The 22,027-nt window shown below is 41.8% G+C and overlaps 1 protein-coding gene across 1 annotated transcript in view; it reads left to right on the forward strand.

The window, feature by feature from the left end:
• The window catches only part of pcsk2 (proprotein convertase subtilisin/kexin type 2), a 28,854-nt gene extending 8,256 nt beyond the window's left edge, over positions 1-20,598 (forward strand). The window contains exons 5-12 of the mRNA XM_076742353.1: positions 320-357; positions 5,822-5,898; positions 6,907-6,995; positions 7,509-7,684; positions 9,757-9,972; positions 13,005-13,105; positions 14,552-14,779; positions 19,519-20,598. Coding sequence (XP_076598468.1) covers positions 320-357; positions 5,822-5,898; positions 6,907-6,995; positions 7,509-7,684; positions 9,757-9,972; positions 13,005-13,105; positions 14,552-14,779; positions 19,519-20,008 — 1,415 coding nt within the window. The 3' untranslated portion in view covers positions 20,009-20,598. The remainder of the gene's footprint in view (positions 1-319; positions 358-5,821; positions 5,899-6,906; positions 6,996-7,508; positions 7,685-9,756; positions 9,973-13,004; positions 13,106-14,551; positions 14,780-19,518) is intronic.
• Positions 20,599-22,027: the final 1,429 nt, after the last annotated feature.

The following is a 22,027-nucleotide window of genomic DNA, read 5'->3' on the forward strand; positions in this document are numbered from 1 at the left end:
ACAGCCCGAGGTGACATGCTCAGATTTCCAGTTTAAAACCCGGAAATCTTCATTTTATGGTATAACCAGAGAAAAATAGCAAATCATCACAATTGAGAAGCTGGAATTAATCGACAAATTTGTTTCAGCACCCGGTCACATCTGTTGCTGTTTGTTTGTTTTTGTCAGAATTAAATTATTCATTGATAATGCTGTGTCATTAAGAACAAAACTAAATGTGGTGTAATAACAAAAAGACACTTGAGGTCATGCTATTTTCTGTAAAGCACTCCCTCGCATGCTTAATTATCCAATGACTAATGTCAAAATCACATTGCAGGTATCGACTATCTGCATCCAGACCTGGCATCAAATTATGTGAGTACCTCAGCTTATTGAATTTCATACTTTCCTTCATTTCTTTGAAGTGCTGCCATTAACTGAAGCAGGGGCTCAGGTGGTGGATTTCACAGGTTTTGTGTGGCATGCCATTGGCAGTGACAGGTGCTTTCCAAGTTGCCTTCATGGCTGCCGAGTCTCCTTGTATTCCTGTAGGACGCAGAGACAGGCAGACGGCCAGCCAAGCTGTTTAATGTTAATGCACACTGCACTGTTGCAGGCACAATGGCAGGCCGATCTGTCACAAGCAGAGATAATGCCAGGGTAGTTGGCGCTGCATAATGTGATGCTCTATCTCCAGAATACTGATAAAACCTTAAAGGACAAGAGGGATTGCTAAATGGAACAAGAAAATGCAGAAGGCTTCGTTTGACTATTAAGTTTGCAGCTCTGTCAGCGTGACTGCATTATGCCGTTGTCTTGAATCCAAGGTTGTACGAATGCAAACCTTCCAAAGAAGCTGAGGTGTTGTGAAAGAGTGAGTCCTGCTGCTTTGTTGGCCTCAAAACACCCACTTTTTACAGTTCTTTTATGGAGAAATCCCAGCAGGCCGCGTACTTATCTCACGTTTGTTAATATGTTGTTGCAACAAGATATTGAAGACTACACCCGTCTGGTTTGCTCTCTGTTTTGCCTTTCTGCCTCAGCTCATGCACACACTGTGATCCTTTTAAATGTGGCTTGCATGAGTGTTTTTTTTTTTCCTGTGTACATGTGCATGTACACTTACCACACTGTTTGTCTGCCTTTGCATGTTCCTTGCCTGTGAACAGCGATGAGCCTCGGCACAAAAATAACACTCAGTCTCAGCTGGGGTGATGCAGGAGCACACTCCAGTGGATTGATGGATCATGCAGTGCATAGATCTAAAGTGTGTGTTTGTGTGAGCGCACGCTTGAGAGAAAAACACTGCGTACGTAATCCTGTTTTCTAACCGTTGTAATGGTGTTTCGCAGAGCCACAAAGAACTCCTACTATCAGCTGAATAAAAAAATAGATAAAGAATGAAAATAAAATGTATTGTGCAGTTCATCTGTGTGTGTGTGTGTGTGTGTGTGTGTGTGTGTGTGTGTGTGTGTGTGTGTGTGTGTGCGTCTGCTTTTGACAACCAATTTTTTATGCAAGGGCGTTTGGATTGTATGGCTCTTGTTGTTCAGTTTAGTGTGATGGTCATACTTTAACAGCTCATACGATACATTTTGATATGGTGAATTAATGATGAGATCGTGTGTGTCCTGAGATGACAAATTTCTTACTTGACGGCTCAATTTCATGGCATATTTATCTGCAAATGCCAATAGCACTTTAAATGATTTTCTCATAAAGCAAATCATTTCTACATATCTACTGTTGTACTACTAAGTGATAAAATAGCAGATACTGTTTTGTTTATCTCTTACCTTTAACGGTGTTTAACATCACTGATGCAAATAAAAAGGAGGAAAAATTGTTTGGATTCCTTAATAAGACAGTTGTGATGTTGAGTTGCTGTGAGTGTACTGTTAATCTTTGCATCTCCACACTTGCCAGAATCTGATCAATACATCAATATGTTTTGTGTTTGTCTTCTGAAATACTTGGAGGATTTCTGAGTGATGGCAGCATCAATCAGTGGATGACCATTTTTGTTTCTCTCTCAAAAGATGTGAGAACAGAGTTGAGGTGCGTTATTTTGTGTGACTCTCCCTCAGTGCACCCTGGAGGAGTAAGAGCATTGATTTAAGAGTCTAGAAACTTAGCTTGTAGAGATTCTGAGAGATGTATATTGCTGGCTGCTCATCGTGTGCTGTGATGTAAACGGTTTATAATGAAATTCACGACCGTATGTTCAAGAGGAGATCTACAGATTGACAGAAGCTGTCTTTAATGGAAGGTTTTTAAAGTTGGCTTGGCCCCTTTGTTAGTGTTACAGTTTCTTTCATAGGACTTTTACTTTAAAACGTCTTACCAAGGACTTTCAGGCAAAAGTTGCATTACACAGCAATCATCTGTAGATTATAGATAGAGCTAGAGTATGGATTACTTAATCAGCACCAAATGGACCACTGCATGCAGCCACGATAACATGATAGAGGGCACTAAGAGAGATACATGAGGATGTTTCATCCGTGCTTATATGCCTTCGTTATCAGCATATAATTCAGGAGCAAAACAAACAAAATGAAAAACTTAATAATGAAAACAATAATGTAAAAAAAGTTAAAGTTCTGAGTTCAACTTCAGAATCCTACTGAACAACACGCTCTACAGGAAATCACTTTAGAGCGTAATCAACATCATATCTGAGCATACCAAAGACAGACTGAAAAATATGGATTCAGACAGTTTGATCCGTCACATACGAGAGAAACCAATCCCATTAACTTGCAGGGGCGGGTCTTTCCAGTTCATGACAACATAATCAAGCCAAAGACTCTTGTTATATTCCTATCTTGTGTTTCTAACATTGTAGAGAGAAATACATAAAACACATTACCATTCTGATGCATTGCATTGTGTTGTACAATTTGTTCCTCTTCCTCTTCAGAATCAGTTCCATGTTTGAACATCTATGGCTGAATTACTCCTGTAATACAGCTTGCCATTGTGTAGCATGCAGTAGCTATTTCATAAGAAGGCAGCACAAGGGCATGAATTTTAAGGCATGAAAGGATTTTTTTTGCGTAAAGTTTGAAAAAACCCTTAAAAATGTGTAATTCAGACTAACAGAGATGAGTTTTGAGGGATTTAATCAATGCCAGGAGAGGAACTTTAACTAAAAGAAGAGAATTATCTGCAAAATGTACTTTTAAGTATCAAAGGTAAACACATTTTTTCTGCAGCGAAGTACCTCCTGTGACTGAATTATTATCAAATATGACTTCCTTAGACTGTCAATACAGATGGATTGATGTGTAAGTCACATTTAAATGTTGTACCTGGTAGAAGTGGAGCTAGCTTTGAGTATGATCCTCCAAATGGTGCTAACTGCAGAAATGGAAGAAAAGGAATTCTGACTACAAACTGCTTTTTATATAAGAGCCACAATCCACAAAAGTTGGGAACCACTTATGTCATCTGCAGATCAACCTTTACCTCTGAAATGTGATGGATTAGAAGTAGAATGAGGAGGAAAATGGAAATATTCAAGTCAAGAACAAGAATTCAAAATTGCACTTTGGTACAGTAATGTAGGAAATTAGGAAAATTAGGAAACTTAGTTACTTTCCACCAATGCAAAAAACAACAGCAACAAAACCCTTTTTATTTTACTTGTATCTGAATCTGAAAGAACAGGCCATACTGGCCTCCACTAGCACTGAGTCATGGCTCTCTCAAGTACCATTCGCTCAAAGGACGGAGAGCAGAAGAGGGTTGCTGGGGAAAGGTGAGGTGGCTGAAACGAGGCACAATCCATTATTCTGACCCCGGTTGATCACAGGACACCAGAGGAAGAGCAGAGTCTGATTGATAGCAGAAGATATGAGCTTGAGAAGCACAGCAAGTGATTCATGGACATGCCCCTGTGTCATTTATTACCGGGGCTCAGCACTTTCACTCCATTTAATGAAAGAAAAGAAAAAAAAAAAAAAAAAAGCACGCACTCCTGTTCCTGACGTGAGCACAAAACCTGTTTGGGAGCAGCATGTTCTCTCATCACAATGTTCTTATGTGAATAATGAACACAATTTTCAAGACAATGCTTAGACGTTCTCCATTTTTAACCAGTTTTCGCTGCTGATGTTGTGCCACCTGATAAAATGTCTCAGTTCTTTATTGTTCCTTTGACATCTGCGTATCTTACAGAGAGAGAAAGAGACAAAGAGAGAAGAAGAAAAGCAGGGAGTAATCACACATGAGAGAAGCTTAAATGTCGTTCAACCTTTTATTTATCATCATTATTACAGAGGTATGAACCTCTCTCTACGGACACTTCAACGTGCAACCCCAGCCACCCTCAGCTTTTCTGCTTCCCTCTAGTTACCTGCTCCACATCGTCATAATTACAGTGTTTCTCCATTGGGTCAGTAAGCTTTTCCTTTGTCTTTGCTTTCTCGCCAGCTGAGTCACCTCCTCTAAATGCCAGCCAGTGGAGCCGTCAGGTCCGAGCGTGGAAACAGTCCCAAGATTGATATGATGTGTTTGGCTCTATGGCTAATGAACACGGCTGTGGCTTCTCATGACCAAACAAAGCACCTGTTACTGGGCACACAGAGCAAAACAATTACACGTAACATGAGTGCCAGGTGAAGGAGAGATCACAGCAGGCTGCAACAGCCTGAATGAGCTTTGAAAGTATGTCACAGAAAGAGCAATAAGCAAAAGACTTTCTCAAGGATGTCTGTTAAATCTTACTCTGTGTGTGTGTCCCTCTGATAATTGTTAATGTCTCGCTGGCAGATGTGTCTCCTGCGTCTTTTTTCTCCCGCTTTTCCGCTGCTGTTCGTTCTGATCTTATTACTTTTGGCAAAGTGGAATTAAATGCTGGCAGTGATTGGGCCATTATTTTCTCAGCTTGAAATCCCCGCTGTGACCACACATTATTAGAGTATTACCACAGAGTAAAGATTTGTAGTTAGATTAAGACTTGAGTTTGACAACTTCTATAAAACTATTTCAACAAACACTGAACAGTACAACCTTCATTTAGTCTGTTGTATTAAAGCAACAGTTTGACATTTTTAGAAATGCACGTATTCACTCTCTAGCTTGGAGTTGTAGGAAGAGATTGATACCAGTCTCATGTCTGTATGGTAAATATGACGATACAGCTAGCAGCCAAGTTAGATTAGCTTAGCATAAAGACTGGAAAAAGGTGGAAACTGCTAATCTGGAAGCCTACCAGCACATTTAAAGTTCACTAATTACTAGGTTATATCTTACTTGTTTAATCATACCACACCCGATATGGAAAATGACAAGTTGTGGTTTTTCATGTGGGATAATATGTCTTGGTTTCTGGATGTTTTTTAGAAGAAATAGTAACCACAGTTTCTCATTTCGAAACATTCTTATTACACTTTACTTTGGATTAAACAAATATGATTTAGAGGTAAGCCTCTTCCTGTTTCCCATCTTTAAACTAAACTAAGATGAGCTAAATTAAGCTAAGCTAAGCTAAAGTAAGCTAAGCTAAAGGCAGGAGACAAGGGGCTGGCTGTAGCTTCATATTTGCTGTGCAGAAACGAGGCATTACTCTACCTGTCTAACTCTTTGCAAGAATTGTATATTCCATTAAACTGTATTAATTATAACTGGATTAATATCCTATAACCATCAGGATTTAACATTAGCCAAGCCATCTTTGAGAAAACCTCAAAGTCACTCCCTACTGGTGCATCCACATGACAGAGCAGGCAGTGATAAGGTCAGCGCTTCACCATGAAACGCTCTGCTTTCTCTCCTTCGGTTTTTCTGCCTTGATGTTGTTGTTTTTATAAATGCATCCATTTGGTCCTTTCAGAATGCCGATGCCAGCTACGACTTCAGCAGCAATGACCCGTTCCCATTTCCACGCTACACAGACGACTGGTTCAACAGGTAAAGCTCGCCCAGCCGACCCCTGTTTATATATACACATACTCGCCGTGTTTTTTTTTTTGTGTGTGCACGTGTGTGCTCTCCCTGGAGTCTGGCAGCTCCCTCTATTGATTTTCTCTCCACATAGTTCCATTAAGACATAATGGTGCAGTATAAACAGAGCTGTTGTCCAACACAACATAATAGAAAACACGATGCCTATTTTTACCTCCTCACTTGGAGGAGATAAAGTAGATAAAGGACGACTATCTCAGGTCCAGTCTACTCTCAGGGTCGCAGTGTTCACGGTGACGACCTTCTGTCTGATAGCGCCTTATCTGCTCACCCATCTCCCAATCACAGGGGGTGATCTACTGCCACCGCAACACATGTCGAGGAGACGAACAAAGAGAAATATATTCTTTCTCCGCCTCTCCTCCTCCACCGTGCCTCCATCTGCTCAGCTGTATGTGTGTGTGTGTGTGTGTGATTGTGTGTGTGTGTGTGTGGGAGTGAGGAGGGAGTATTTGGGTTTGCCAGTGTAGCAGTTGCTGACTGTCGGGCACAACTTGCTGGCTAATCAGCTGGTTGTTATAAATAGCTGCCTGTCTGTAGCAAAGCATGCTGGGAGAGAGGGGTTGACTCTCTGCAGTGTCCCTGTGGGGAGCGGAGGGATGGAGAGATAGACACACATCACATGGTGCACACATAACACTGATATGTGCAAACATATTCAGTCAGCCTCACAACGGATAAACGGATGTTGCCTCTCTATGAGCTCATGTTCTTCAGGTCACAGAATTACAGTGTTTATGCTAATTTTAATTGATTTATGGCAGCAGAAATGCTAAACCTTTTCTATTAACAATTGGGCCTCATTCTAGTCAGACACAAAGTCAGCAAAAACATGACTGGCATCTAATCTGGGGAATCTTATCTCAAATTTAATTCACAGTATGTCCTTTTTAAATGCATGTAAATTCATGCAAATCCTCTTAAAAAATACTCTCTGCTTTTCGCTGTCACCAGTCACGGCACACGGTGTGCTGGAGAGGTGTCTGCAGCAGCCAACAACAACATCTGCGGCGTGGGAGTCGCCTACAACTCCAAGGTGGCAGGTGTGTGCCATATTAAAGCTCTAGTTTGTACAATGAGAGGAATAACAATGAGCAGACAGCGACGTTGGCAAATTACAGTTCTGATAATGGTGTGATGAAAGGATCGAAAGTATGATGAGGTTGATTCAGGTGAAATACTGTGTGCATCACGTATAATTATAGGTATTTGTGGAAGAACAGTACCACATTGCGTGATATTGAAACATATTTAAATGGTATATATATAATATATATAATGCTGTAATAGAACTTCTTCAACTTACAGCAGAGGTCAGTTAGAATCCACATAGCAACAAGATCACAGCATTAATCCAAACAGCTCCATGTTTCTGTTTCATGTTGATTTTTCTTGAAATTTGCTCTCAGAGTAGCACAGTAGAAACTTAGTATTGACTGCTGGATTTGTGTGTTACTATGAAGCTGACACCCCTTCTGTGGTGTTGTTGAAGGTATCACTCCAGTAGCACTAAGAGTGCAGTAAGCCAGATTCATGTGGACATGCTGCTCTTTCAGGTATCAGGATGTTGGACCAACCCTTTATGACCGACATCATTGAGGCATCATCCATCAGTCACATGCCCCAGGTTATTGACATCTACAGCGCCAGCTGGGGACCAACTGATGATGGCAAAACGGTGGATGGACCGCGAGAGCTCACGCTGCAGGCTATGGCTGATGGCGTCAACAAGGTAAGGCGACATCACACCAGCTGTGCTGAGGGTTTCATAGCAAGTGTGTCAAAAGAGCACTGGTGTAAATTCTAGTGATCTTTGCCATCAATTCATTTTTTTTTTTTATGGTTTAAATGAGTTTGATCTGCTTCCATCAGAATGGAGGTTTCGGTGATTCTTTGACTTCATCTTGCACCACCATCATATTTAAATTAAATTTCTGATTTTTCCAATCAGCTCCAGTTGTATTTTGTGTTTTGTGCTAATTGGCTGACTCTTAGTCTTATTTATTTGTGTCATTTAACACATGTCTGTACCTCAAAATGCCCCTTGGGAACATTAAAACTCTACAAATACAAAGGTGAAAAGGTCTACACACCATGGGCCTAACCCAAACCCCAAGCTCTATGCTGATAGTGATCTTCCAAAGCACCAGTTTAGAGGCAAAGAATATAATCAGACAGCTGATTCATCATAGCATCCCTAATGTGTGACACTACTGTCAACTCCAGAAGAAGATGTTCTTATTAATTAACCACAGCCACCCAAAACGTCAGAGTGGAGTTTTGGGGGTTTTGGAGCTGATTAGGCATTCTGGTCTTGCTCAAGGACACTTCAACAAGGTGAAAACTCTCCAAGGCCTGCCAACGGGACTTTAAAAGTAGGCCTCCTGGTTGAAGGGCACACACACACACACACACACACACACACACACACGCACACACACAGTTGCCATGCTAACGGTGCCACTGCCAATTACGTGCTTCATTAATCATCATATACCATGTGCAGGCAAGTGTGTGTTGACCCTTTCTCAGGCAGGGTAGCTGAGTAGGAGCAAAGCTGACTGTTATCTCTGATCATGTAAACAAAACTAATCAAACAACCACTCTTAGATTCTAATGATCACTTATATAAGGTACTGCATACACTGAACATGATGTGCACTGTCCAAAAAAAAAGGAAAAATTGCCACCGATCATGGAAATAAATAACACCATGTGCAGTGCAAAATTAAAACACTTTGTTTGGATTGTGCAGGACACAATCAGAGGTGAGCTCAGCGATGCTCAAAGCTGTCTTTACAATTCAAATAGAGAGCAATGTGGTGAAGGGAAGGACATGCTACTCCTCCTCCACTTGATCCTTTGTTCTGTGGGAAAACGGTCAGCCCTTTGTAGAAACAGGTGCAGCATCGGGTGAAGAGGATGCTCTCTGCGTGCAGCCACAGTCAGTTGTTTCATGTTTCAAGACGCTCTATCAGTAACAAAGATGACATTTTACTGTGTGTGAATTTACAGGAGGCATTACACTCCGCTGCAAAAAGATGTACAGGATGGACATAAAATTGCTAAATTTTTCCATGCCTTGACTATATTCATGCCTGCTGTAACTAAAATAATAGAATAACTTGGACATGTTAAGAATGCAGCAGCAAGCAAGTCTTTAGTAAGACCAAGAAACAGCACCATTCATGGCTCACTCACTCAGCGGAAATACACTTTTCTGGAGACAACAAACAGAAGCAATGTATGTTATTTATGACAAAATAACAAGCTGATTGGCATCAAAAAACCCCAGCACAGAATAGTGCTAATTAAAAGCAGACATTTTGTATGGCTTGTCTGTTTTGCTCTGGAAAGAGATTCACTTCAATCATAGTCAGTAGGCAGGAGTCTGTGGAGCAGCTTAGAACTCCAATGTTTACTGCCTTTTGCTCAAATGCTGTGTTTTGTGTGGATGCTGTCTGACTGTACTGTGTGGAGCAGTTTTCCTGTCCACCAGTTTTTAACACAGTAGCTTATCATGAGCCTGAGCCAATTTTCAGTTTATTGAATGTGAACACAGTTGTGATAGAAGTCATTCAGCAGCTTGTGGCACAGAGCAGGTCCAAAGCGAAACACCTTCACGATTCATTCTTCGAATCATCTGGAGTTAGATTGTGTACATAATTAGTAAACTCGCACAGCACTGACAGATTACAGCTTGGTGAAATCCCCTGTTCTCATTTTGCCCATGTCTGTCCCGCTAGTAATAAGCAGAGCTGTGGCATATTTTCACTTCACTTCATCATGATGATTGTTTTTTAGGGGCGCGGAGGAAAAGGCAGCATCTATGTGTGGGCATCAGGAGATGGTGGTAGCTATGACGACTGCAACTGCGACGGTTATGCCTCGAGCATGTGGACGATCTCCATCAACTCAGCCATCAATGACGGACGCACCGCCCTGTACGATGAGAGCTGCTCCTCCACCCTGGCATCCACGTTCAGCAACGGGCGCAAGAGGAACCCGGAGGCTGGCGTTGTGAGTGTGTTTTAAGCACATGCATATACCCGAAAAGAGTTTATCAAACGATTTTAGACATTCCCTTCTGCTGAAGTTGCCTATTTCAGAAGGTATTTGCACTTTCAGCATTTGAATATGACCCAGTCTTTGTTGGTTTTATCTTGTAAAGATATGTCCTCATTCATAGATTGAACTGTAAATAGCTTCCTTTCAGTTTACCCAGCAGATAGTGCATCCTGGGCCTTTCAGGAGATTGGATGAGACCAGGGATCAAACCCGAGAAGCTGTTACGCAGTAATTGCTGGCTGGTTGTGAAATATGGAGGCTCAGGTGGAGGAATGGCTCTTTTCTGATTACCTTCCTGGACATCCAGATGCATCATTTGGCCATAGGTGCTCAGGGCAGCCGCCTTACTGTGCTGATCACCACATTTAAGGCATAGTGGATGTGATAAGAGAAACAGGAAAAGGTTTTTACTGACTCATGGTCCTCCTTTATTGTTCTTATTGTTAGAAAATGTTGTTTACCGGGGCAATTGTGAATTCATTTTGTACATACGACATCTATTTAACATCCATCTCTCCGCTGCTGCTTTTCCTGCCCCTGTTGAAAGGGTTTTTTTTTTTTTTGTTTGGGTGGGAGGGGGCAGGGTGACGGAGTTTGTCCTCATTTGATCTGAGGGTCTAAGGACAGAGGGCTATATAAATAAAATTGACTTGACAAGGGAAGCCGTTAGAGCATAGTTTATTCTCACTGGAGTGCTTTACTGCATGCGTTTGGTTTTTTGAGTGGGCAGAAAAGCAACAATGTGAACAAGTGAGAAACTAGCAACTAATCTTAGCATACACAAATGGGCTATAACTGTAACTCTGACTCATGGCTATTTGTGCATTTACCTGGAGAATTGTTTCACCAGTGGGTGTTCCCTGAAAAAAACAGGACTGGGTGAGTCACCAGAATCAAAGAGACGACCATAAAGCATATACGTGTATGAAAAAAAACGCTGACGTACCACAGATGATGTCCTTCCTTCTGTAGACAGACGCTTGACCTTGATGGGTAATGTTAGTGTTCTTAACATTGTTGCACGCACACATCGGAAACAGACACATTCCATACCATGCTTGTGTGTGAAAAGAGTTTCCCAGTGTACAAAGGCAGCAGTGTTTGTGTTTGTGATTATGCAAATCACCTGTGGCTGTTGACAGAGCCACTGATCTTCCCTAGGGTTTCCCTTGTAATTTCAGTCAGTCAGTCTGTTATCATTTCTAATTAAGCACCAAATTAAATAATTAAACGATTATTCAGTGAATATAAACATAACTTGTCTGCTGATGTGTTTATATAACAGTTCAGCCAATGTACACTCTGCACTCTTAATTATCTCATTTCCTGTCTTTGTTTGAAAATGTATCATAAAGCAAAAAGGATTATATTGATTATGGGCATGCTGAAAATGCTTTCTCAGAAAATTTTATATTAAATGTCTGAGCTAGTAGCTCTGGGACTGTACAATAAATTACTGGGGGGTTTATTAAAGGGGGAGGTTTATGTATTTGTACTTGTTGCTGAAGATAGGGCTCTTAATGTTTTTTTTGAGGCGAGAGGTCTTTTTATGTCTTTATCTCTTCAGAGAGCATAAATGTCTCCCACCTTCACTATACACTGCACTACAGTAAAACTATAAAGAGCATTCTGACAGCTCCTGGTTCAGAAATAAAGAAGGGCTGAAATATTCTGTAAACAGGAAGCATCATTTTGTTATGTTTGCCATCAGTTTGGCAAGAGCTGATTCCACATCTGTTTTGCAATGTGGTGGCTACGTGGAAACGAATCCATGAACATAACACGTCTTTGCACACTTTTCTTAATGGCAAATTAAGGGCAACGGGTTGTTTAGTTGAATATGTTAGTCTAGTCTGCCGGACTCAATGATCCCTTATCTGACTTAAGGTTTATTGAAGTTAGAATCTATGTCCCCGACCATGACTCTGAAATATCAGTAGCCTAACTGTGCTGTGTATTGATAAATCCATGGTGCTGTCCGACAGATTTGTAAATGTGCCCTTTTCTCTCATTCTCCCTTCTGTCAGTGTCAGTTATATACCATAAATACCCAATTCTACACAACCAGGATTCCTAAAATGTTGGGACACTGAGTGAAACATAATTAAAACAGAATCTGATCATTTCCTAATCTGTTTTGACATATACACATGAAAACAGGACAAATGCAATTTATTTTCACAGATGGTGGTTATAAGGTAGCAGGGGATGGATCCAAATGCAGATGACTGAGGCAGATCTGGTGCAGTTCAGTGATCTTTAATAATATCAACTGAGGTATGACTTATGGAGTGAGAGAGGCATGCAAGGGTCAAAACCAGAAGGCAATCCAACACAAGCAAACAAATCCAATAAGAAGCAGGCAGGAATCCAAACTCCAATAAACAGGCAAAAGGTCATAGAGGGAAGTCAGGCAGGCAAAAACACATTTCAGATACAGGTCTTAAGGTGGCAGATGAAGGAAATGTAAGCACAGGGGCTAAAGAGTCAAGACATAAAGCAGCACATACTAAATAACAGGGAAGTCCAGGCAACTGCAGAGCAGATGAGAGAAGTGAGATCAGCTGTGTAGGTGGGTGGGGCAGACAGGTGATGGGGAAAGGAGAGGAAGTAGATGGCATCAGGTGGATAAGTGGAGATTAGCATTGAGGGGCCTGGATGAGACAATATATTTAATGTTTAACCTCATCATCTTCACTGATTTTTTGTATATGCTTATTTTGAATTCGATGCTAGCAACAATCTGAGACGTGGGCAGGTTGATGTTGGATGTGTGTGTTGATTGGTGGTGTGTGGGCGGAGATTGCTCTCTATTGGGCCATCCTCTCTGTTGAAAAATCTCAAATCAGCAGCTGAGTAAGGCCCAATGTAAATATTAATAACACCGGTGAAACGTTATGTTCAGACCCCCTCCCGACCCCAATAATTTTTATGCAGTATGTTATAAAAACGCATTCTTGTTTTCTTTCCTGTGATTATTTCAGGCCACCACAGATCTGTATGGAAACTGCACGCTGCGTCACTCTGGAACATCAGCAGCAGCTCCAGAGGCAGCCGGTGTGTTTGCTCTGGCTCTTGAGGCTAAGTATGTACTCTGCTGCCCCTTCCACATACCTACAATAATTTATTTAGATGGACTGTCTGTATGAAACATTATTATGTGCGAATATTATGAATATTACATTATTTTACTCCTCTCTGCTGAACAAAGTGCTGGTCAGAAGGGATAACCTCAAAATAACATGCTTTCAACCATTGGATTGGGATAATCGATTTGAAAGTAGACAGTTTTTATGCTTTTCATTTACGAGCTGCTAGTTCTCTCAAAGTGCAACCTTGAGCTTTTATATCGCACTGATGTCTTTGACTTCCTCTGTCAATCTCCAGTCTCATATCCTTTATTCTAATTTTCTTTCTCTGTGTCTGAACTCTATAAAAGCTCGAATCATTCCTCCATTTCTCACAGAATTGCTTATTTATCACAGTCATAAGTCGCCCACAAAGTGCAGACTCTATATGCTTGTGCCAAGGACACAAATCATATATGGATCAGCACTCTTTATATCTCAGTACAAGGTTAAAACATACAGTTTATATACTGTTGGTCTCAGCACTTATGTTTTATTTATTACTGCACTTCCTGTATGCATGCAGCAGAGACACTGTGCTGAATGACGAAATGCACGGCAGTACTTGATTATGTCAACCTCCTGAAAATGTATGTAGGTTAATGGAGAAACCAAAGCTTGTGTTATTGATGTGTGCAACTAAATCTGTTAATCGTGTCATATTAACACTGTGGTACGAGTTGGAGTTTATTTTATAATCCTTGTGAGTTGTGAGAACAGATGGTTCCTTGTGGATCAGAAAATAACTGGAAACATATGCCACTTAAGTAAACCCACCCACACATAATTAAACGAGTCTGACAAGTCTAAAACCTGGAGAATTAGAGCTTCTGAAAATCCCAGAGGAAAGCCTTTCCTTTCCCACAGATGCTTCGTCTCTCACATTAAAGACTGACAAGATTCTCCTGCCATTAAGTGACACCAGCTAGTGGAGCTGAGTAAAGAAACACTGTTTGCTTTGCACACACAATAATGATGTTGCTGTTGGGAGGAGCGGATTCTCACCCTGTCCGGCGGCAAATAACCCACAAGGCTGTTAGGACGACCGCATGGCCTTTTTGCTGCCCAAACACACTTGAATCATTCAACGGCAGGAGTCAGTGAGTCAGCCAGAGCAAAGCTGTCGCTACACACAGCCAACATAACCAAGAGAGACACAAACAAAGGCAACCATCTGCCTCAAAGTACAGACGCTATGATGTTAAGATCACTGAAAGCATGTAATTTAAGTGAAACCATGAATCATAAATGTTTTACTATTTGCACTAAACTTTAAATATTTAATTGTTTCCTGCTCGCCTGCCTAGTTTTTTCTAACTTACAACATCGTCTGTCCTCCATCGCTCCTCTTTTATCCCGTTTCCTCTGTCCTACGTACGCTGACGGCTGTTCTTCCATCCCAGCCCTAACCTGACATGGAGAGACATGCAGCACCTGTCAGTCCTGACCTCCAAGAGGAACCAGCTCCATGACGAGGTCCACCAGTGGCGGAGGAACGGCGTGGGTCTCGAGTTCAACCACCTGTTTGGCTATGGCGTGCTGGACGCTGGCGGCATGGTGAAAATGGCCAAGGAATGGAAAACAGTGCCTGAGCGTTTCCACTGTGTAGCCGGATCCATTCAGGAGACCCAGTGAGTCACATCTCAGCTTATTTTTATTTTTTATACCAGACATACTGCATATTACATATACTCACTACACATTCTACAATATCAAAATGTCTCTAGCAAGATGCTGGAAGGAAAACACTGCTGAGCACAAGAGACACACTCATCTAATTACTGGGTAATCCCAATGAGGCCTAACTGAATCAAGCATCTGCAATGGGAGTGTCCACTTCATAACCCTGTAATATTTAGATTAGCTGCTCAGTCTGTCTGATGGCCCTGCAGATTTATAATGACATAGACTGATATCCTGACATGTCGGTTAATGCCTTACTCTTTTTGACATCTGAATGAGATTTCTGGATGACACATCATGGTAAACATCCGTAACAGACATCTTGTGTTGTCTTGTTTTTATTGGAAGTGAAAATTGAAGAAGTTTGATGAAAAAAAGTGCACTCAAGAAGAAAGTGCCCCTCTATTACATCTGAAAGTTTGAATTCATAAAAAATAAAACACACTGCTGCTCAGTTTAATACAATCAGTCATTTTGCTGCTACAGCCTTATTTGGACCTGTAGGTTATTGTGGCTAATCGTAGCTAATGTTACCAAACTTTAGGTAACTATCGACCTTACGAGGCAGCTGGATTTGTGAGATCACACAAGATCATGTGACCTGAGAATCCATCCTGCCAGGCTTCAAGCTATTCGCTTGTGTCTAAAGCGCAGTTGTTGATGAACTACTGGAAGCTTCCAGGGTGGTGTAGGTGTGATGACAGCAAGAGAGGCGACTGAAAAGAGAGGCGATTTGAAAACAACAATGACTCCTAAAGGGTTTAGCGTAGGTGCTGCTATAGCATCAGTTATATTAGAAATGGAGACTATTCATTCATTGAAAGAGGAGCAAAGACCTGAAGGCTTTCAGGATTCCTGCCACATCATATGGTTCGCTGATATGATTGGTTAAAGTTAGCTTGCGCAGATGTTTCATCCAGTTACCTGCCAAGTATTTTTTGAAAGTGCCTGACCTCTTCCAAATCATTTCAATGGACAACTTCCCAGATGGTTCTCTGTATCAAACCAGCTGGTGTGTCAGGTTAGGTAACTATCGGTGTATGATGGAAATGACTGAGTCTGTTGTCTGACTTTGTAACTCCTCTGCAACACTGTTACAGCAGTTAAACATTTTAGCTAAATGCCAAAGAGTAGATTAGCATTTAGCTTTCTAATTGTCATCTATTTGAAATTACACATCTGAGGGAAAAGGAGTAGATGTAATTTTAAGAATTATTAACTAGGCAGCTGAGCTTGTGGGAAAAGACAAAGGGTGTTTCTGTCAGTTTCTGTCTTCATCCTTGGCGGATGCAGCTGTAGTTAATGCATCCATCTCTGTCCACATACATTAACTAGTATCTCCCCTTGCATCTCCCTATCTTCTTCCCCACATCATCTCCATCTATAGCCAGTGTTGTCATATCGGGCATTTTTCCACCCAGTTGTATTGTTTTGCGTTTTGAGCAGGGTAGAATGGGCTTGGGTGGGTGAACAGGCTCTGGGCTGGTTTTTAAATACAATAGAAATTACAGTAAATTAAGAATATATTCAGAAATTGTACTCCTCAGTTATACGAACACATCCAGTCTGTCAGCACAGCTTTGATATGACATAGTTTTTATTCTGCTGAGGAGATATGAGTGGCCATCAATACCACCCACCCACAGCTTACCCCATAAACACACACGAGCTGTAGTGTTTCTGCAAATCTGTATTTTCAAGGTAACAGAAACCTGCGTGTACTTCTCTCTCTCTCCCTCTTTGTATGCGAGTCTGGGGTACACTTTCCTGTTTTTGAATTCATTTGTATTGTTTGTTATGGATAATATTTGGGCTTTTTTTTTATCATTGGGCTGGAAGACATCAAACCAATCTGTCTCCAGCCTTGCTTTCACTTTCTCCTCAGGCCCTCCAGCCTTCGTCTCTGTCATCCTTTCCTTTTCACTCTCACCTCCTCTTCCCCTCCTTCCCCTGTCCCCCTCTGCACACCTCACAAGGGCTCTGCTATCCATCCATCTATCACATCCTGAGGCGTTGAGCTCCCGTGTGTGATGCCTGTTGGTTTCCCGTGGCAAGCCCTCTTATTCGCTCTAACTAGAGTGCCACAAAAGGCCCAGCATGGCGTGCCCTGGAAACACTGTCAATTAGACTGACTGATGGCTCGAAAGGGATTCCAGGTGGAGGCATTCATGTGTGTAGATGTGTGCGACCTAACCGTCCACATGCATTGTGAGAGTGTCAATGTGCGGGTGAAGATAAAAAAGCAGACTGAATACGGTGCGTCTGCATTTTTCACAACCATCAACACCTCCAATTCCTTATTTTAGTCTCTAATCAGCCTTCCACAGGTGTGGCAGTCACGACAGCATGGTGTGAAAGTGTGCCTGTGTGTGCGCCTCTCTCAAGTGCCGGATGAAATAGCAGCATCCCTAAACAATCATGTGGCCTTCACATCACATGCAAATGATAAAGATGACTTGCCTTCTTATCCAGCTTGGTTGTGACTTTAGACATTCCCTGACTTGGATAAACCTTAAATGTCTGAAAGAATAACTGCTCATAAAGGTAGTGTCTCTCTTTTCAAGCCATTTTTGAGCTGTGTGTTAAAAACTGTGTCGCTGGCTGTGTCTTATTTTTCATCAGTTCACTGTTTCCACAGCAGCACCGCAGGGCTTCTGCTGCCTCTATTGTGGTAGAGATATAATTACAACAAGCCCACCTCTGATGATAGTGTATCGCCAGAGAAAAGCAATAAACACCAGCATAGCTGTGCTCACAAACACACTGCTCAGCATTGATCTGATAGCTGCTCTGGCTGGCTGTGGCTTACTTAGCTGGAGGAGAACTTCTCATTATCAGAGGAGCTGGCACACAGTGCCCCACTGTGCAGTGGGGTTGTTTTTAATCTCCACTGGTCCTGCCCTTCAGAGGGATCCCCCTCCCTGCTCTATGACCGACTGCTGTAATTACTCTTGCACATTATCTGATGGGAACTGTGCACCTGCTGTGCACAAAATCATTTTGGGGTCAAAAGTGAGATGTGAACAGTCACTTCCAGATGTAGTTTTACTCACAGACATGCAAACTAATAAACTAATGATAATAATTAAACGTACATAACATTTTTAATGAAAATGAAGATGGCTCTTAATGCTACCTGCATATGTTGAGTCATGTTGTTTTAAAGGTCAAAAAAAGCTGTTTAATATTTGTTTATGTCTCAATGTGTGTTGTCGGGTGTAACTTACTGTGAAACACCCTACTGTGAATTGTTCTGTTTTTCTGGGAATAGTAATTCGCTTGATCAGCCCTTTAGATGCTCACCGCTGCACTCACCTCTCTGTGCACAGCGTAGTCCCCCATTAGTCATTTTTCAAACTGAGCACTGCTCCACATGTCTCTCCTGCTCACTTTCTCTGTCTTGTCCGCGTTGCCCCCCCTCCATATTTCCCACCGCCTGCGGCGCTGCCTCGGCCTCTAATAATGTTATTAAGCCTCCTCGTAGCCTCAGGCCACCACCCCTGCCCTGCTGTGTTCTCACTCTTTCTTCCATCACCCAAAGAAATGAGAACAGCAGTATGTCTTCCCAACCACAAAGCAACAACAATACCAAGACGAGCCGGCTTTTACACTCTGTTCTGAACAAATCCATTGTGACAAAGAAAAAAGAAAAAGAATCTCTTGTACCAAAAGGGAGCTAGAATCCAGAGGTGGTCCAGTATGTAACAGTGGCATGTTACACATTACATTTATTGACAAAGGGCCTCATATTTACAGCTGGCAATATAACAAACACTATCTCACAGTAAAATTGTATAAGTCCATCAGGAGCAAAGGACAGGCATTATTGCACATTGTTCAAGCTTTACTTTGCACATTAGTGTTTTGAAAGCTACCCAATGGGAGCTACTGGATGGTTCTATATTCCCTGGTGGGCTGTTTGGACCACTCCTCCAAAGTGCGGCAGCTTACCTGCATGAAGCAGCCAACGAAGCAGAGAGCGTGAAGAGTCAGTCCTCCTGAGCCACAGCCACACATCAGCAGAGTTAGCAGCATCAAGATGCTCGCTCCAGAAACACGAACCCTGCAGCCATTGCTGTAGCTGCACCTCTACGTGCACCTGCTGCGACACCTCCTCCTCCCTTCAGCAGACTCTGCACCACCCCAGCAAGAACCAGCAGCCACCATGCACCCGATCCAGCCCTGCTTTACCTTAAAGAGCAGTCTGCCTATGGTCCCACTGTATTTTGGGGCTTCTGCCGACATCTAGAACATTATGTGAAACGTGTGGTATGAAATATAAAAGGTGACCAAATAGCAGAGTATTTTATTTCTTCCTGTAGAGATAAATTGCAGGTTAAAGTAGGCAGAAATGACAATCATCACTGCTGTTGTGCGATGAGGAAGAGGATTCAAGAAGAGGCTTGATTCTCTGACAGGGTTGGATGGTTCCATAGGAAAAATAGGTCAAGCACTGTATTGCTGGAGCATTCAAAGAAAAGCTGGGCTGATTGTGCTGGAAGTAGACAAAAACAGTTGCTCTCTCAGTCTTCTGGGATGCCTGAAGCCATCTAACTTTGGTGATATTCTGTCTGTATTCTGTCTCATTCATTTGACTCTTTTTACTTGACTTTTGCTTATTCTAACGTTGTTATTTACTTCTCTGCAACACAGCTTTAACTTGTTCAAAATGTTTTTCCTCCTCCAGTAAAATCCAATCTGGCAACAAGCTGGTGCTGGCCATCAACACTGAAGCCTGCCAGGGGAAGGACAACTTTGTCCGGTACCTGGAGCACGTTCAGGCGGTGGTCACTGTCAACGCCAGCCGCCGCGGCGACCTCAACATCAACATGACCTCGCCCATGGGCACAAAGTCCATCTTGCTGAGCAGAAGGCCCCGTGACGACGACTCTAAGGTGGGCTTCGACAAGTGGCCCTTCATGACCACCCACACCTGGGGCGAGGATCCCCGCGGGACCTGGGTCCTGGAGGTGGGCTTTCAGGGCGAGGAGCCACAGCGCGGAGTCCTGAAGGAGTGGACTCTGATGCTGCACGGAACACAAAGTGCCCCTTATATAGACCAGATAGTGCGTGATTATCAGTCCAAACTTGCGATGTCCAAAAAGGAGGAGCTGGAGGAAGAGCTGGATGAGGCTGTAGAGAGAAGTCTGAAGAGCTTGCTGAGTAAAAACAACTAAAATCACCTGCATGTTGCAAACTTTCTCACTTTCTCTGATCTTTCTCCCTCTCTGCAGTCTCGCTCTATCCTTCTCTAAATCCCGCTGCATCTCCTCAGTTCTCCGTTATCCTCCCTTTTGTCTACCTCTTTTCCCCTCCTCACTCTGCTTTTTGTTATCAAGTGTTTCAATTAGCCCCCAACCTTCAATGAATGTTTCTTGTAATCCAATCATGATAAAAGTGTAACCTTTAATAATCTGTTTATAGAGAAAGGAAACTATATCAACTGAATTTTTACACTCTACAGAACTGTACATAAACCAAATATGATCCACTCTTTCATGCTCTTGCTTTGACTGCCCTGCACCTCTCTTCTGCCAACTGTTGTACAGTTTGTGACTGTAAATGATTTTCTGTGTCATTCTACTTAAAGTTTAATATCTTGCAAACAGAGCAGTGATACTTCTTTCTGTTTATATTTTTATGTGACATGCACTGTTTATATAAACAAGGAAAGGGATATGTGATTCATTTTGCAGCCTGTGGTCCTCGGTTCATATTTCATAATCTTTGACGTATACTATAATAAATCTGTTCAGCTGTTTGTTAAGCACTTGAGTGATTTGCAACACATCACAGAACATAATGAGTAAAAATGACTTGCCGTTCTGTCATTTAAATGTTGAAAACATTTATAGGAAGACAAAAAAAAAAAAAAAAAACATTGAGAAAGACAGAGAGTAAAATTGTCTCTGTCTAAAAGATATATTCTGTAAAGTGGAGCACAAGCAGCATCCTGGTGGCCCAGCAGTCTACCCTCCCCAGTTTCAGTCTTTCCCCATGTGTCTTTCATTCTGTACTGTGCTGTAAAATAAAGGGAAAATTCCCCCTAAAAAGTGGAGCCTGAGCAGCTTACACCAAGGTATTCTTCACTTTATAGACACATGTTTTGGTTAAAGGTGCTACATCTTTGACATAAATCTGTCGAACATGTGGAGAAGACCCAGTCTCACTCCATTTAGAGGAATGTCTGCTGCCACCTGGCTGGATTTTGTGGGAAATACATCTTGATAGCATCCAAGGACAATGACAGCTACTTTATGGCAGAAGGCAACATGTTTTATGAGAAATGTAGAAATAATTTTCGGAAACTCCTCTGCAATAAGACACAGCGTTTGAGACAAGTAGTGATCAGTACCACCATCTCAATTCTGCCACTACCAAGTGGCCAAAAATACACTGATTTATGTTTAATAGCAGAGAGGGAAAAGAAAAATGGAGAGTTAAGTAGGCTATTTGTTGAGTAATCTGCAATGTGGTTTATAGGAAATGTAATAATAGACTTATAAAGTCAATATCACTGGCAGTGAGTATCTAACTGTAGCTTAATGAGATCAAAAATGTATTATTTCTCAGAAATCCTCATCTGTTGTTCATCCTTTCTTTCATATTGGGATCGTCTTTGTAATTTTTCGTTTCCTGTCTTTCCACTTCTGTCTGTTCTGGAGACAGATTGGATCATACCACAGTAATTGGAGAGGACATTGTGAATTACTTAAGGCCACAAAAAACAAATGAGTTTCCTGTGGATGCAGCAGTGCTTCAGACTTCTTATCTAGGGTGGGTATGAAAGATACTGTTAAGTACACCACAAGATATGTGCATTTTATACATACAATACATATAACATTTTTGTGACTACACACAGGTATGCATAAGTGGTATCATGACCTACTGAATATGTGTGAGGTACATAGTGTCTGCTAAAAGAAAACAGAACAAGGCATCAATTAATGTCTTAATCTTTTTTTATTAATCAATATATCAAAGCAAATTAATACACAGCAAAATTGTGCTGAGGGCAGGCAATGGCATCCAATTGAACAAATGAGCTCAAAGGGGAAAGTTGGAGTTCTAAGACAGAGTTCAGAGGGTGGCACAACTTCTCATTTTTTATTTCTTTTGTTAGCAATTTTTATTCGTGGCGTGGAGCTTTGTTTTTCATTGTCCCAAGTTTTCAGACAGTAAAGGACTCGTAG

This window comes from Chaetodon auriga, chromosome 11 (assembly GCF_051107435.1).
Source record: "Chaetodon auriga isolate fChaAug3 chromosome 11, fChaAug3.hap1, whole genome shotgun sequence".
NCBI lineage: Eukaryota > Metazoa > Chordata > Actinopteri > Chaetodontiformes > Chaetodontidae > Chaetodon > Chaetodon auriga.